The sequence below is a fragment of the Diospyros lotus genome, chromosome 3 (genome assembly GCF_014633365.1).
Source record: "Diospyros lotus cultivar Yz01 chromosome 3, ASM1463336v1, whole genome shotgun sequence".
NCBI classification, from domain to species: Eukaryota; Viridiplantae; Streptophyta; class Magnoliopsida; order Ericales; family Ebenaceae; genus Diospyros; species Diospyros lotus.
Genome location: NC_068340.1, coordinates 25,499,792 through 25,517,185, shown reverse-complemented (window position 1 = coordinate 25,517,185; position 17,394 = coordinate 25,499,792). Strand labels below are relative to the sequence as shown.

The 17,394-nt window shown below is 36.7% G+C and overlaps 2 protein-coding genes across 2 annotated transcripts; both read left to right on the top strand.

The window, feature by feature from the left end:
- Nucleotides 1-3,355: 3,355 nt before the first annotated feature.
- On the top strand, nt 3,356-5,929 carry LOC127797653 (transcription factor MYB83). The gene is made up of 2 exons (XM_052330740.1): nt 3,356-3,731; nt 4,911-5,929. Exons 1-2 carry the CDS (start codon nt 3,436-3,438, stop codon nt 5,599-5,601), a joined length of 987 nt encoding a protein of 328 aa, XP_052186700.1. The 5' UTR covers nt 3,356-3,435; the 3' UTR covers nt 5,602-5,929.
- Nucleotides 5,930-10,606: 4,677 nt separating this feature from the next.
- Nucleotides 10,607-17,186, top strand: LOC127796183 (dicarboxylate transporter 1, chloroplastic-like). Its single transcript, XM_052328195.1, has 3 exons — nt 10,607-11,736; nt 14,373-14,594; nt 16,571-17,186. Exons 1-3 carry the CDS (start codon nt 10,660-10,662, stop codon nt 16,931-16,933), a joined length of 1,662 nt encoding a protein of 553 aa, XP_052184155.1. The 5' UTR covers nt 10,607-10,659; the 3' UTR covers nt 16,934-17,186.
- The last annotated feature ends 208 nt before the right edge of the window (nt 17,187-17,394 follow it).

The following is a 17,394-nucleotide window of genomic DNA, read 5'->3' as shown; positions in this document are numbered from 1 at the left end:
GGAGAGCCAATTGTTGGAAACCCACTCCAACGGTGCTCTCTCTACGTCTTGTCCCTTACAAAATATTTGTTGAGCTTCAAATTGCTCGTTACAATTGGAGAACGAAAATCAGCCTGCCCTACTTGCCATCTCTCTCCCCCACCCAACAGCTACGAACGCATATTCGGATTTGGGAAAAGACAGCCGACGACAAGCAACGGCAGCGATGATGATGGCACCTTCTTCTTGCACAAAATCAACCTACCCTCGTCACCATCTCTCTCCACCACCCAACAGCGGCGATCGCAGATTCGAATTAGTAAAAAGATGGCCGGCGACAGCACCTTCTTCTTGAGCAAAATTAGCCTGCCCTCATCGCCATCTCTCTCCCCCACCCAACAGCGGCAAACGCAAATTCGAATTAGGGAGAAGACAGCCAGGAACGGTGCTTTCTTCTTACGCAAAATGAACCCGATTTGTGATTCAATATATATTTTGTATTTATTTTTGTATTGGGTTATTGATATTTTATGTATTTGGTTATTGATTTGTATATTTGATTATTGATTATGTGTATGTGTGTATGTGATTATTCTATATATTTAATTATTCATTTTGTGTATTAAGTGTTCATAGATAATCCCATGTTTAGATTAAATAAATTCACAGTCTAAAATGTGACCATTTATCTAAATTAGAGAAAAACATGTAAAATATATTTATAATTTTTTTATACAAAATTATACACTAGTGAATGATCTCACTGCATAGCCAAATCACATAAAATTTGTAACATATTATAAAATTTTAATACCGTCATATTTATTATTAAAATATCAAATAAATAATATTTTTTTATAATAATAAAAATTATAAGGTAAAATAAATAGAATTAAAATTTATTAATAAATAAATAAAATATAGAATGAAATAGAGAAAAGAATATAGAATTTGGTTAGAGCAAACACATTTTTTAAAACAAAATTAGAATAGGTAGTAAATAATTTATAATATAGTAGAGAGTGAGATGGGTTGAAAATGGTCTTTTTAAGTGGGGTCTCACCCATTGAGGCTTGCTTAAAAAAATAAATAACATATATATTATTATAAAGTGTTGTGTGTGTGCTTGTAGGCTTGAAATATAAAAATTGAAATTGAAAACAAGGGAAGAAAAAGAGAGGAGGACTGCGGAACAACTGGGAGAAATAAAAGAAAAGGACTTTTTGATTTTGAAAACTTTTGAGCAGATATAAAATTAGTATAAAGTTGACTAATTCGTGTTTATTTGCGACGGACACAAATTAGTGTTTAATGTTAATTATGAGTTTGCAATAATAATAATTGTTGGTTTATTGTTTATTTGCGACAGTTTCTCTCAACAAATTCCTTCTCCACATATATATCTTTTTCATTTCCTTCTGTTCTTCTATTAATACATATAACAGATACGTTGCTAATTTTAATAACTTAATTAGTTTGCAGCTGCTGTGACTGTGAGAATCAATGATTTTGACAAGAAGAGAAAAATGATGTACGAATGATCTTCTGTGCCAGCCACCAAAAAGGCTTTATATATATATATATATGCAGCATATATATATACTTGTAGCTCTTGAAGAAGATAAATATATGTATATATATATATATATATAATCTGGGGGTTCATCTCCAAATATATATATGTCTCTGGCTCTCTGCTGGCTGGCGATTCATCTTTTGATTAATTAGTTGAAAGAACTCTTCCAGTCTAAGGTTGATCAAGAAAACGTTTACTTCAATCTTAATTCATGCATCTATTCGTTCCCCCCTTCGACATATACTTATACATACATGCCATATATCTCTAGCTTCATACTCTATATCAGCAACAGAAACTGGACCCACCCGCCAACCACAAATGTTTGAATATTGCATCCATTCATCCATCATATATATCTACATACATACATACATACATGCAAACACATGGTATAGCTATACCATTTATAAGGAGATCGACTTAATTAGTTCCCAGATCATGACATGGATATATATAATGCTCATACTAAAACAGTTCTCCGTATAATAATATGGTAATTATACACCATTCATTAATTGATCCATATATATATATATACATATGGAAATCATTCTCGTTGAGCAATTGTATGTGAGTAAATTGTATATATGGCTTTGTCTGCTTCTAGAGAATTTCTTTTTTATATATGGTTGTAGTATTACCACATGTGGAGTCTTCTCTACTTATTCAATATTCATGCATGGGGCCAAAAGTGTGTTGTCTTTTTGCCATGTAACCCAATATATATATATATATATATATATATATAATATATATATAATATATGCTTCTTTTTTAAAAAAAAAAAGAACATGTCCTAGCTAGAGCCTAGCTAGAGGGAACAAAAATATGTTTAATTAAAACATGTTATAATTATATATAAATAGGATAATTATATATATATATATATTCTTGTTGTTTTGTTATCATCAAATCTAAATTTCGAATATATAAATATAGACAGACAGACAGAGAGACACATTCTTTATTAATAAAGTAATGATTTGAAGAGTGGGGATAGCACAAGCAAAAGGCCTTGAATGAGAGCTGCCATGCAAATTCTTTAATTTTATGTATATATATATATATATATTAATTTGTGAAAACTAAAAGAAGAATTAATTAATTTTGTAGAAAGAAAGAGGGGAAGGTGGATTGGAGTGATTACAGGAGGATGACAGATGCATAAGCAATGTGATGATATAATTAATATTTCTTTAAATGAAATCAGTTATCTTCAAATACACGTGTTGGGACATGAGAGAGGGGTTATGTGAAGTGGAAGCAAAAGTGCAAAATGCATATGCGAGAGGGAGAAGGAGAACTTGGGCTACAACAAAAACAACCCTTCTCAATTTCCACGCTCTCAATCATTGGGTAATATATACATACCCACTTCTTTCTGTATATATATATATATAAAATATCGATCATTACCTTGAGAATGACGAAATATATATGGGTATGAAACTATGAAACAATTAGACGAATTAAGACAAAGATACATATATAATTAATGTATGTGTATTTGTATGGAGGAGTCAAAAGAAAAGAAGACCCTCCATGTCTTGTCTCGTCGTCCATGTAAAGGCATGAGCTCCAGAACGCAGGTCCACTTCCAAACCGTTTTTCCTACTCGACCCATCAACCAACCTCTCTCTCTCTCTCTCTCTTCTCTCTCTCTCTCTTTATTCCCCATTTTGAAGCAAACCCCACATCCATCGCCATCATCATTATCGTTATTCCTAGCTGGCTACTCCCTCTCCCTCTCTCTCTCCCTCCCTCCCTGGATCCATCAAAGCTTCTTCTTCTCTATAAAGTCTTCACTGCTTTACATCAAATCAGTTGGGAGAAAAATAGGAAGAATTAGTTGCGTTGCAGGGACTATCCATCGATCAATGAGGAAGCCGGCGGCAGGAGATCATCAGGCCTTGAGCTCCGGGAAGGGCGGGGGCGGCGGCAAGCTGAGGAAGGGACTGTGGTCGCCGGAGGAAGACAGCAAGCTGATGAACTACATGTTGACCAACGGGCAAGGCTGCTGGAGCGACGTCGCCAGAAATGCCGGCTTGCAGAGATGCGGCAAGAGTTGCCGCCTCCGCTGGATCAACTACTTAAGGCCTGACCTCAAAAGAGGCGCTTTCTCTCCCCAAGAAGAAGATCTCATCATCCATTTGCATTCCCTTCTCGGTAACAGGTCCTCTCTCTCTCTCTCTCTCCATATATATATATATATATAATTGTAAATATTGCATGCACATATAAGAAATTAATATATATTTATATATATAGATATATAAATTAACACCATGAAAATCCTCAAGGGAAGTGCTCCTCTGATCTTGTCTTCAATTTCTTATATGTATATATATATAGAATAGTAATATATGGATCAATTCAGTAGCACCGATTTAGTTTAGTCGGGCAACTAATTCAAATAACCCATTTAGCAGTGTCCATATATATAGAAGATAATATCTACATATATATATAGGCAGCTTTTGATATTCATTGTGGTTAGAAAATCCAGTGGAGGCTATGTAGAGAAATATTTTAGTATTAAACCAATTAAATTATATCATACAAAAAAGTGTAGAAACAATGATGTTACTTAATTGCATATATTGACTTCACTCACAAGCAAAAAGTTCTGTGAACAGTAGTTAGTTAGCATACAAAGTATGAAAATATTACCAAAATTATTGTTCTAGGGGCCTGTTTGGCATTAATATATATCTATGTGTATAATATTCATTGATTGATCATGCCATATATTCCACGTTTGTTAACCTATTTTAAATTACACCCATATTATATATATATTACTAAAGTCAATTGCCATCATTCAGGCTTCTAGACCCCAAAATTATAATTACTAATACCAATAAAAGAACTGAAGTCTGCTCAAATGAGATTAATTTAATTAGTACAATACATACATACATCTTGGGATAATGCCAGCTGATTGAATTTGTGGGATGTTAGGGTTAAGAGGTGAAAGACAACTATTAATTACTCTCATGACATTACATGCACTTTGAATCCAACAAATAATTAAAAATGTCTGTTTTGTTTAATTAGTTGCTCTATCTTGATACAAAAAACGTCTCATAAGGGTGGTAACACATCATTTCCTATATATATATATATATATGTCCATGGAGAAATAGAAAATTAGATCAATTTGCTGCACATTTTTCATCAGTTCTTCGATCTCTTGGAAGATCAGAATATGAAATTTGAATTGGGTTTTCCTCAAATTTGTTGAGTTGAGTTCAAGTACTAGCTAGATCTTCTCTTATATATGTTGACTATATATATATATATATATATCTTAATTCATTGTTTTGAATCTGATGTTTTTGTTTTTTAAAAGGTGGTCGCAGATTGCAACACGCTTGCCTGGGCGCACCGACAATGAGATAAAAAACTTCTGGAACTCCACGATAAAGAAGAGACTAAAGAACGCTTCATCGTCCACACCATCCCCCAACGCCAGCGACTCATCGAATTCAGAGCCCTGCCGCCCAGTCGACCTAATGCAAGGCCTCATGTCCATGGGAGAACGCAGCATGATGATGGCCGCCATGTTCATGGAATCCTCTTCCTCCACCGCCTCAGCCATGGTCATGGCGCCCCCGCCTCTCAACCATGGAAACAACCCATTCCCCATGTTTGATCAAGCTCCCAACATGGCCAATTCAAATAATGGGTTCTTCAACGTCAACCCTCCTGCCACCTTCGTGCCTCCGCCGGTGGGAATCGGCGGCGATGACTTTTTTGGGGGCGGAAACAGTCTAATAACTGGGGGAGATGGAGACCTGTTTGTTCCTCCTCTAGAAGAGCACAACCGAGCAAAACCTGAAAATATTTCGATCAATAGGAACACGATGAATTATAACAACAACAACAACAACCACCCCGTAAATGGTTCAAGCAACATAGAAACCATGGCCGGATTTGAGGCTTGCTGGCAAGGAGAAGAGCTGCTGAAGGTGGGGGAATGGGATTTGGAAGAGCTGATGAGGAACGTTTCCTCCTTCCCTTTTCTTGATTTCCAAGGTTGAATAAGTTCATAGAGTCGACAAGGATGTAAGAAAAATAATGTTTTCCTTGGTTGGTGAACAAAGACATGGATCCTTGAATCTTGGTTCTCCAACCTTGTACTGTAGTGTAATAAAGAACGTTACTAATTAATACACCAAATATATGGTAGCTAGCTAGCTTTATAGATAAAAATACAAATATATATAAATATATATATATAACTCCGGCCGGGCATGATCTGTAAGTACTGTTGTATCTATGCCTGTTACTCTCTGATATGATGTTCCTTAGGAAATTAAACTTGGGGTCCTTCTCCCCCACTACTCTCTCTCTCTGCTAGTGCCTTCTGTAATCATTCTTCCTCTGAAGAGATTAATTTGTCTAATTAATTACTTACCCTCCTTTAATTTCCTACAAATTATATAAACAGATACATCTTAGGTTAATCAGTGATTGATTGAATATTTTCATATCTTGCCATCTTCTTCCTCCATTGGGAACCGAGATTTGTGGGTTTAATCGTTTAGGTGACATGTCCACTTGGAATATGAACGGCACCAGAGAGAGGAAGAGTTCAAAGTCAGTTTCCTCTCGATTGCAGTTTGGATTATTATATAATAATTTCTCTTCTCTTAACATTTTTCACTTTAGTTAGTTAGCCTTGGTGGTTGCAGGGTTGGGTTCCAACAATAATTATGATTGATTAAACCCGTGCAAATGGTCATCCTACTGAATCCCATCACCCCCCTCTCTCAACTAAATTCAAAATTCTATCTTACATGTGGCAACGAGCCACACGAAGACGATAGATGAATGACGACCCTAATTAATGGCAAAGCGAGACTAATTACTTGGTAAAATATATATATGGTTAAAACACTCATTGTCAATGGGCATGATTTATTTGGTCACATCTCTCAATATATACCATTAGATTAATTTGGTTTGGTTTGGTTTGAGAGTTTAACTAAAATAAAATTCTAGCTAGCTAGCTTGCTAGCTTTACTAAATTTAAAAGTGTTGAATGACTCAAACAAATCTTAATTATTAATTAGATATATGAACTCACCCATACATCGAGTATTATTTAGAGACATTCATAACTGTTAATTAGACTCTTTCTAAACACGTATCACACGTAGATATGTACGTCAACTGGGCTACCACATATTATATAATTTGTTTATTATATATATATATAATTAGAGATCCATATGCCCATGGCAAACTTATAGGTGTAGGAGAAATTGCAGGCATGGGCATATATATTTATATGGTAATGAATTAACTTTGCTTAGAAAGTGAAGAAAAACCAAGCTTGGAAAACGACGGATGGATCGATGCTGTAGTTATGGAAGAAAAGGACGTGAGCACCACTTTGAGTTAACAACATGTATTGCTAGGATGGCTAGCATTGGTGCTTCCAACTATATAGCTATAGTGGTGGTGTAATTAAAATAATAAAAATTTTAAATTATTATAAAAAATTAAAATAAAAAAATTAAATTAATTCAAAAATACAGATGTAAGAGTATAATTAAAATAATAAAAATTTTAAATAATTATATAAAAACATATTAAAATATAAATTTGATCAAATCATACCTACACACTTTAGATTTTTGAAGATAATTAATATTATTAAAATAATTATGCATGTTTTTCTAACCTTAGGTAGTTATCTGATTGTTGTCTTTTAACAGTGACATATATATATAGAGAGAGAGAGATGGGCACCCACAGTTAATAAGAATGTTTGACATTTTTCAATATTAATTAGAAAGAGAGAGAATGTCCCATGCATGCACGCATGCATGACTTACCATATATATGCCCCATCTTAATTATGTATCTCATACACGCAATTGTTGGACGGGATTGCGGAATCTACAACTTTAAACCCTAAACACAGAGACATTGAAAAAGGTAATTAAATATATATATATATATATATACTTAAAAACAATACACCTGAAGGAAGGTACAATATATACTTTTAGCATGGGGGGACTAAACAAATTAGCTTTAACTAATTCCTTCAAAAGGAAGTTACAATAACCTTAAAGTGTATAGAAGAAAATTAATTATAACAGAAAATATATTTGTCGAATTATAATGATGGATGAATTATTTAAGAATTTTGCTACTTTGCCGGAAAGAGTCATCGAGAAACTTACTAACATACGCTAAAATGATGAAAATACCCTTACCCAATTACAAAATTATTTTCCCTTGATCGTCTCTTATCTTCTCTTCTCTTCTCTATCTCTCTTTCCCATGGTTGCTTCCAATAATCGCCTCTCGCTGCCTTATTTGTTAAAGTTATGTCCCACAAATCAATTATATTTTATGTAATTGATTATATTTTTCATTAAAATGTTTTATCTTCAATCAATTGTTATTGCAAGACATTATGTTTTATTTGTCGTTGATGTATGTCATCATTATTTATTGCGATCTATACTTGACAAAGTCCATAGATTAAATAGACTCATAGAATATGATCGTGCATAGAGATGACGATCATAAAACATATTCCTTATAAGCCTTAATCTTAAATGTTCCTAATCATATAATTATTAGAAATGGACACTAATAACTCGGATAAACTAGCACATATGACACATACTCAATCAGAAGAATGTTTTGTTTTGTGTACATTGATGTAAGGACACTAGTGAATATATGTGGGTGCTTATTATAAGAATAAGTACACTAAAATGACCCACTATAGAATTTCTAATAGTTATTGTTTAATGTCGAATTGAAATTTTTATGTTTCAATTATGCAGATTGATTCTTAGACTTGAGATATCATGATAGTTTTATATTTAACTAGTTACGCCTTGATACTTTTTGGATTCTAATGGAGTCATTGACAAACTGTTATATTCCTTATAAGCCTTGATCTTAAATGTTCCTAATCATAGAGTTATTAGGAATGGACACTAATAACTCGGATAAACTAGCACATATGATGCATGCTCAATCAAAAAAATATTTTGTTTCATGTACATTAGTGTGAGGATACTAGTACATATATGTGGGTGCTTATTATAAGAATAAGTACATTAAACTGACCCGTTACAGAATTTCTAATAGTTATTGTTTAATGTCGAATTGAAATTTTTATGTTGCAATTGTGCAGATTGATCCTTAGACTTGAGATATCATGGTAGTCTTATATTTGACTGGTTACGCCTTGATGCTTTTTGGATTCTAATGGAGTCATTGACAAACTGTCACTGGGCGTGGCCTTGCCACATATGAAGGTTTGTGAATGTTGAAATAAGATTCATCACTTATCGTCAAGATGAAAAGATGTCTTATGTATTCCGATAATTTCATAACTGTGGAAATCATTGGCTAAGATGAGGTAGAAATCAAAAGGTATTTTAATTTCACCTATCAAGTCATAAATTTGGAATAGATATATAGTTATTGAATGATTAGGGTTTCGTCATAAAACCATGCCCTAAATTCAATCGGGATATAGATCGATGAAAGGATTTTACTACACGATAATTGCAATTGAAAAGGTTAACATTCATTTCATCATTGACTAGAGATCCATGGCATGTTGCTAGACGTTAAGCATGATATGTAGGGTTTTAGAATTAATTTAATTAATTCTAAAACTATTAATTAAAGAGTTTAATTAATAAGCTCATGAGATGTGTTTATTTAATCCAATAAGTTGGACCCTAATATAACTAATAGGATTGGCCCTTACATCTAGTCTAATGGTGGACCTAAGGGGTTACACAATTAGATCGAGCCCATTCCACAATTAAAATAGGGAGAGAGTCAGCCCAATGTGATTAAGGGTCGAGCCTAAAATGTTTAGGGTTTTCTATGGCGTGATTAAGGCTCTTGAACTCTATTTATATGCCGCGTAAGAAACTAAAAACGGTGGTAAAAAATTTGGGTATTCTCTCAATACATCTAGAGTTGCTAGCACGACCAAGGACATTATGGAAAAGATCGATCGTATGGACTGACTTTGAGGAGATTGCACTTGCGTCTTTGCAAATCAAAATTGGAGGGCGTCAAAGGCTACACGATCACGATTTCTAACATTATCGTGCATCAATCACCATTGCATCCTTTTTTTTGTCGCAACAGTCGACATGTGAGAAGCGAGGTAGAGAAAGAAAGGCGACGATAGACGATTGTTGGAAGCAGCCATGGAAAAATAAGAGAAATGAGAGAGAATGTGGCCAAGGGAAAGGAAAATAATTTACAATTAGATGAGGATATTTTCGTCATTTTGACATGTGTCAGTAAGTCTCTCGATAACTCTATTGAACAAAGTAGCAAAATCGAATACTTAATACATATATTAGTTCTTACGTGATGGAAGTATAGAAAGTGTGAAACCCTTATGGCATAGCATAAGTGGTAAAACTCTCAAATTTTCTTAAGAGTGGTGGGAGATTAACTCTTAATAGAGGTAAAATTATCTCATTTAGTGAAGACTGACGCGGTCTATTTGAGAGTGTATAAGTTTGTGATCGTATTTAATTTATTCAGATATCAAATTAAGAGGAAATATCGATCTTTTTTAAGATTAGACGGGCTTTAACATTTGAATCATAAAATATATATATATATATAGAAAGTGTCAAGAAAATTTAATGATTAATATATAAAAAGGGTATTAATTATATCAATTACGTGGGCGGGGTCCTGACTGACTGCCTCTTTGTGGTGGATCAACGGTCGTCCTACTTGTACTTGCATTCTCTGTTTGACATCCATTTCACTCAATGAATAATTGCCACGTGTTGCAATGCATTGGTAATCCCCCATTCTGATACGTACACGTCACCGCAGCCTCAATCTTTCTGACTGACTGACTAACTGATCGGCGCAGGAGCAGGCTTCGAAGGAATCGCATTTTCCAGTCCAGAAGAATTCCTCGCTGTTTGTCCGACCAATGCCACGTGGCATCCATTAACTAATGCCCCTTCATTACCTCATAATATCCGTTTTGCCCCTGGCTTCACCTCCACCTCTAACAATGTAGCCAGCTCTCTGCAACCCACACCTCTCTCTGCAACGACGCCACCCCATCCATGGCGTCCTTCGCTCTCGCCGCCCCGGCGAACTTACTCCGCCTTCCGGCGGCACGCCGTGCTTCTAATCATCCCCGGCCGCCGTTAAATCTCATTTCCATCCCTCCAATTCACAGGTTCCACTCCAGACCACACACGCTCTTCCCCAAATTCACCTCCACTAACCCTAACTACTCTTCACTCCCCGCCCCAAGCCTCCTTGTCAAGGCCTCCGCGGCGGTGTCGGACGGCCCCCAAGAGCAGCCATGGCAGGGCGCTGCAATGAAGCCGCTGCTCGCTTCCATAGCCACCGGCGTCATCCTCTGGTTTGTTCCGCAACCGGCCGGCGTCTCGCGCAATGCCTGGCAATTGTTGTCCATCTTCTTGGCCACCATAGTTGGAATCATCACGCAACCTCTGCCGCTTGGCGCGGTGGCCGTAATGGGCCTCGGCGCTTGCGTCCTCACCAAAACCTTAACGTTCGCCGCCGCCTTCTCCGCCTTCGGCGACCCCATCCCGTGGCTAATCGCGCTCGCCTTCTTCTTCGCCCGAGGCTTCATCAAGACCGGTCTTGGCAACCGCATCGCCTACCAATTCGTCTCTCTATTTGGTAGTTCGTCATTAGGGCTAGGTTACAGTTTAGTCTTCAGCGAAGCGTTGTTGGCGCCGGCGATTCCGTCTGTGTCGGCAAGAGCCGGCGGAATTTTTCTGCCACTGGTGAAGTCTCTGTGTGTTGCTTGTGGAAGCAACGCCGGGGACGGCACGGAGAACAAGTTGGGGGCGTGGTTGATGCTGACTTGCTTCCAGACTTCGGTCATTTCGTCGTCCATGTTCCTGACGGCCATGGCGGCAAACCCTTTGAGTGCCAATTTAGCTTATAGTGCAATAAACCAGACAATTGGGTGGATGGATTGGGCCAAGGCGGCGATAGTGCCGGGATTGGTGTCGCTGATTGTGGTGCCATTGCTTCTGTATTTGGTCTATCCTCCAACGGTGAAGAGTAGCCCCGATGCGCCGAAGCTTGCGCGGGAGAAGTTGGAGAAGATGGGGCCGATGTCTCAGAGCGAGATTATAATGGCTGCAACTCTGCTACTCACGGTACTGCCCCTTGAATTTGTTCTTACTAATTGCTTCTTCTTCTTTTTTATTTCCTTCCGGTATGTTTCAGTTATTGTGTGCCAACATTGTCTAGCAGTGTGCTTTCTTTTGTTTTTGTTTCTAATATGTAAATCCTGAATTAGACGCGTTTTTGGTCATAAATATTGTTATCTGTATGAAATTCCCACAAGTTGTGCCCAAAAGGTAAATGGGTGAATAAGAAATTGATACACAAAATATACCCTTTGAGTTAGAAAAATATTAAGGGAATGCTCTTGTCTCACATGGGAAAAGCAACATAGCCTCTTGATGTTTATATAGGCTTACACATTTTATGATGAGTGAGCTTATTAGACAAGAGGCTCTCTCTTGCGCGCCCGTGCGTGGGGGGGCGCAAATCCCAGGCCCGGAGAACAGGCCTGCGTACACGAATGCAGCGCCGAAATGAACACCCGGGCCAAGCTATGTTTTGCTATTTCCCCTTTATTTTTTTTATCCCGGGAGATAAGACGCCCAGCCAATAACAGCAGTGCCATTTACTAACGATTCTCCTATGAATAGCATCCCTCAGTTTCTTTGCATCACACAACTCTCACTGCACGAAATCTGCATTCTCCAAAAACATCCTGGTATTCTGCCCAGTTCTGATAGTGTTCGGCCATTGATCTTGTTCGCTATAAGGCTCTAGAGTATTTGTGCTAACTTCATAGTCCATATACCGTTGTATCCTGAGAAACAGATGCCCAACCAACCTCAAGCACTCTCGGTGAGGGGACAAATCTGTTTTAAGGGCACTGTGTGTCACACAGTCCTCAGTTCTCTATCTGTGCACTATTTCAGTTCAATTTCATATTCTGTTGTGCTCTTATCTTCTTTTATACTGTATTATATTCCCCACTACTACTGTTCAGTTTTATATATTGTACTGTTGTACTAATAGTTTTATGCATATTTCATATTTGTATTGTCTAACAAGAGCTTTTCTCAAACATTTTATTTTTGTGCGCCATTCATTTGCAAATTTTATGGTTGATAGACTTATCTGTCTTCTGTAGACATGGTTAATAGTTTCCGCCTGTTTTGCTTGTTATTTGGTTCGTATACATGTATATAGAACCACTCTGTAATTGGAAAGCACAGCCTTTAACTCTGACCAGTGTACTTGGTTTGCTAGTATTTCAGCTTGTGATACCTACTCCCTATATTTTGCAGTATTTTCTCTTTAAAATCATATTAAAAGTAAAATTTGTCAGACAATCCATCTAGGCATTTATTTGTGCTACATGTAAGTTCTTGACTTTGTATTCAGGTATTTTCATTTTTTTAGGAGCTTTCCTTTTCCATTTCCTCTTTGCCACTAAAACTTGTATCCAAATCAGAGACTTTTAGACCATTAAATTTATTATTCCATAGTTTCCTACAGTTGTCACATCACATGTAATTCATTCAACACCAATACCACCAAACTAGTTAGAGCATTTAAGACCAGCAAGGATATAAGGGCCCTAGTCTTGAACACAATTTGGAATCACTTTCTGCAGTTGGGATTGGTCCTTGGCATGGTGCTGTTTTACCATACTTTTTTTTTTTATCTTTCTTTGGCTGGATTCTCCTCTTCTTCTCTCTGAACCTCCCACTTTTTGATTTATCTTGACAAAAAAGCACTCATTCATTCTTCTCATGGTAATACAACTATGTTGTTTCTCGTCTTATGCATGATATTGCCCTTTTCACTGACCTCTTCTCAGTATCTAGAACTTATGCTTTGTTTTCATACCTAAGTGCAGATCTGTGTTTCTCCTTTATTTGATTTGATGACTTTAGTTTATTCTATGAAGTTTCTTTGTTCTGAATGTATTATGGCCTTCTTGAATTTAATTGGTGAAGGATACTGTTAGCCTCTCTTATACGCTTCTATCCTCAACTGGAACATCAATCTGCTCTCAAAATTTTCTTCCCCTCTTTTGACATAACGACAGTTACAGATCTTCTGTCATGATTTATCTTCATGGTCCTGCTCAAAATTTTCTTCCGCTCTCAATCTTTAGCTACCATATGGAAGACATGGCTGTACAAATGCATAAACTTGTCTGGCATTGCAGTGTTTAGTGTGAGAGGTTTGAAGATGAAAAAAGAAGCATTTTGACCTATAGAGGTGGTGAATTTATTGGTCTTCTTCTTGCATGTCCAAACCATCTAAACGGCACCTTGTGCATCTTATCTTTAATAGTTGTCGCCCCCAACTTTATTACAGTGTTGCAGCAGCATCTGTGAAATATACAACCTTTTAGAAAATTCAGTTGTTCATGTTGCCAAATCCAATAATGTTGATGTTCCTCAAGTACACTTTTTGGCAAATGTAACAGTACTAGGTGGAAAAAGGTCCATGTTTATATATATGCACAAGATTTTTAATAAGTGTTGCTGCAAATAAACTAGTTATATATGACATTGTTATTATCTCTCTTGGCACAAAAGTCATGTCATGCAGTACTTCATATGCAGGCAAATGAGGTGGATATGCATCTGCTGACATGAACCATAAGGCACCATGAGACTTGTTGAATCAGTGTGTTCCTGTTATTGTGTTCCCTTCCTATACGGATTTTCATGTTCTCTCTTTTCTATTGTATCAGGTTGGATTATGGGTATTTGGTGGGGTGCTAAATATAGATGCTGTTACTGCTGCCATCCTTGGGCTAGCTATTCTCCTAATAACTGGGGTTGTCACATGGAAAGAATGCTTGTCTGAAGCAGTTGCCTGGGACACTTTAACTTGGTTTGCTGCACTCATTGCAATGGCTGGTTATCTCAACAAATATGGCCTTATCTCATGGTTCAGCCAAACTGTTGTTAAGGTTATTACTGTTACCTTCTATGCATGGTTAATTTTGCATGCCCTTGGAGAAATTCCCCACGCCTAATTTAGTATAGTCTATATCTAGATAGTTTGCTATCCCAAAAGATAGACGAAATCCAACCCTGTTGTCATCATTCAGACAAGGGTGGGCTTGTTCTGTGCAAGTTTTCATTTGGTGCCAGAAAATTCTGGTTGTGTCTGAAAATTTCATGTGGTACAGCCAAATTCAGATGGTACCACAGAGAGATGCCGACTTTTTCACTAAAATAATTTATTTCTCTCATGTTTTCTTTTTGATACTTATTATAATTACACAGTAGATGGTTTCTTGAACGAATTTCAGCTGAATAAATATCTTTTCTGGTTGGTCAGGTATTCCTAGCCTGTTGAAAAACCTTATTTTCTATATTAGATGATCAGTGCTAAAGGGTTCTTCATTGTTGTTGTAGAATTGTGGGTTCCAACCATAAAATCGTCTCTCTATGAATCTGAATAAGAAGCCCAATGGCGAGAACCTTGTGGGCTGAGTTACCCTTTTTTAGTCATAGATTTTCATGCTGATATATCTATATATGACCTCTTGGAGGGGCTCAATGAATGTAAATGCACCCTCTTCTCTTTTGGAGGAAGAGTATTCTTGTCCTATAGGTTTAGATCAATTTTCACTTTCTTCACTTGTATTTCAAGATGTGGTTCTACCCCTTTTGTGATTATAGGATCGTGGGTTCCAACCATGAAAATTCTGTCTATGTATTAGACGCCCAATGACAAGAACCTTGTGCAGTGAGTTACCCTTAGTTATAGAATTTCATGGTGATATATCTATATGACCTACTGGAGGAGCACAATGAACGTACCTGCAACCCCATCTCTTTTTGGAGGTCAATTACTTTTTGTCCCTCTAGGGTTTACATTAATTTCACTTGGTCCACTTGTATTTCAAGATGCGGTGCTACCCGTTTGTGGTTAAGACCAAAATGGAACTGTTAGTTCCTTAGTTGAAGATAATAGCTAGACATGAGAACTTAATAAGGAAGAAACAGAAAATAGAAAACATCATTTAACATGTTAATTTGGTGGGAAACTAATTTTCTACTAATGCAAATAAAACTTGGAAATGAAAGAAAAATTATTTCATCACCATGCGTTTTCTGAATGTTAAGTAGAGGAATCTGACAAAATCAATGGATCCCTGCAATAAGTTTAATTGGATATATGATTTTAGGATGATCCGCAATTTAAATTCCATTATCTAACTACAACAGTTATGCAGTTGTTCCCTTTTCGTTTCCCTTTTTAGGGAACAAAAATCTTGTATTTCCACCTTTTTAGTGGTTGAAGGGAGGACTCACTTTTTGTATGACCTTCTTTCTTTCCTTTTTTTTTTTTTTTTTTTTTGGTTGATCTGATGAGACTTTTTTGTAGACAGATCGTAGACACCTCTTGTATCTATATGCAGGGTTTGGCCACTTTGACATTTTATTGATAGTTACTCTTTCTTAAAAGGAAAAAATAGTTGGCTAGATGTAGGGTGGCTGCCCCCCTAGCTAAGCACCATGTGTATATATAGACTTTGCATTTCTACGGCTTTAAAATGGTAAAACATTGATTCAAGTCTTGCCCTTTCAACCAGCCACTTCAAATAACTGTCAATCTAGTTATGATCTAATGAAGGTATGACGAGTCAGTTCTATTGGATCTGCTTTATTCCCCAAACAATTCAAATAACTGTACTGAATTAGTTTGTGGTTTGGCCTGTATAACTTGCCATCTGGTTTGGGTATAATAGCAGTGTTTCAAATCCGATGCTGAGTAGTAAGAGATTACAGTAGTTTGGGTGATCACTCCCTTTATAAATCCTTGTAAACTTATAAATATAGCCTAATTTTAAGGTTCAGCAAGTGTGGAACTTAGATTATTTTGCCATGTTTATGAAGTATATAGTAACTACCATCTTTTTGCCTTGCTTCACAGTTTGTTGGTGGATTGGGTCTTTCATGGCAGCTGTCTTTCGGCATTTTACTTCTACTCTATTTCTACTCTCACTACTTCTTTGCAAGCGGTGCTGCTCATATTGGTGCGATGTTTACAGCGTTCCTATCAGTTGCGAGCGCACTAGGCACCCCGCCATACCTGGGAGCCTTGGTGCTTGCATTCCTCTCCAACTTGATGGGTGGACTCACCCACTATGGGATCGGATCTGCACCCGTCTTCTATGGTGCAAAATATGTGCCGCTTGCTAAATGGTGGGGCTATGGATTCCTCATCTCAGTAGTAAACATTATCATCTGGCTTGGAGTTGGAGGGGCTTGGTGGAAGGCCATTGGGTTGTGGTAGGGAGAGGGGTTGGCTTCATTCATTTCACTGACCCAAAAATTTAGTACATTGGCTGAATCTACTGTCACCTCAGTCACAATCTTCCCTTGTATATTTACTTAAACTTGTTGCATTAGTTTTGATTATTTATTCTAGAGATTAATTTTGGTGGGGATTTCGGGATTTTATATGCTAATGGGCCAAAGCAACTATTGAGTTTGTATTTGAAGTTTTGAAATGGAATTCAAATGTCGAGATGAATGACTTGTGATTATTTTTTTTTTTTTTTTTCCTATTAAGTAAATGACAGGGACAGGGTGACTGCTTGGTTGGATGAGTGATTTGCTTAAGTTGTAGAATAGTTTTCTTGCAAAAATAAAATAATATGTCTAAAATTAAGCCTTAATAAAGTGAAGAATTGTGATGTTGACAAAAGTCAATAAAAATAGAGTAATGCTATTCGGACATCCGAATATACCTTC

Excerpts from the sequence above, each read along its gene's own strand:
- LOC127797653 (XM_052330740.1), top strand. The coding sequence starts at position 3,436 with ATGAGGAAGCCGGCGGCAGGAGATCATCAGGCCTTGAGCTCCGGGAAG. Across the intron at positions 3,732-4,910 it reads CATTCCCTTCTCGGTAACAG|GTGGTCGCAGATTGCAACAC; the intron begins GTCCTCTCTCTC and ends GTTTTTTAAAAG.
- LOC127796183 (XM_052328195.1), top strand. The coding sequence starts at position 10,660 with ATGGCGTCCTTCGCTCTCGCCGCCCCGGCGAACTTACTCCGCCTTCCG. Across the intron at positions 11,737-14,372 it reads CTGCAACTCTGCTACTCACG|GTTGGATTATGGGTATTTGG; the intron begins GTACTGCCCCTT and ends CTATTGTATCAG. Across the intron at positions 14,595-16,570 it reads TCAGCCAAACTGTTGTTAAG|TTTGTTGGTGGATTGGGTCT; the intron begins GTTATTACTGTT and ends CTTGCTTCACAG.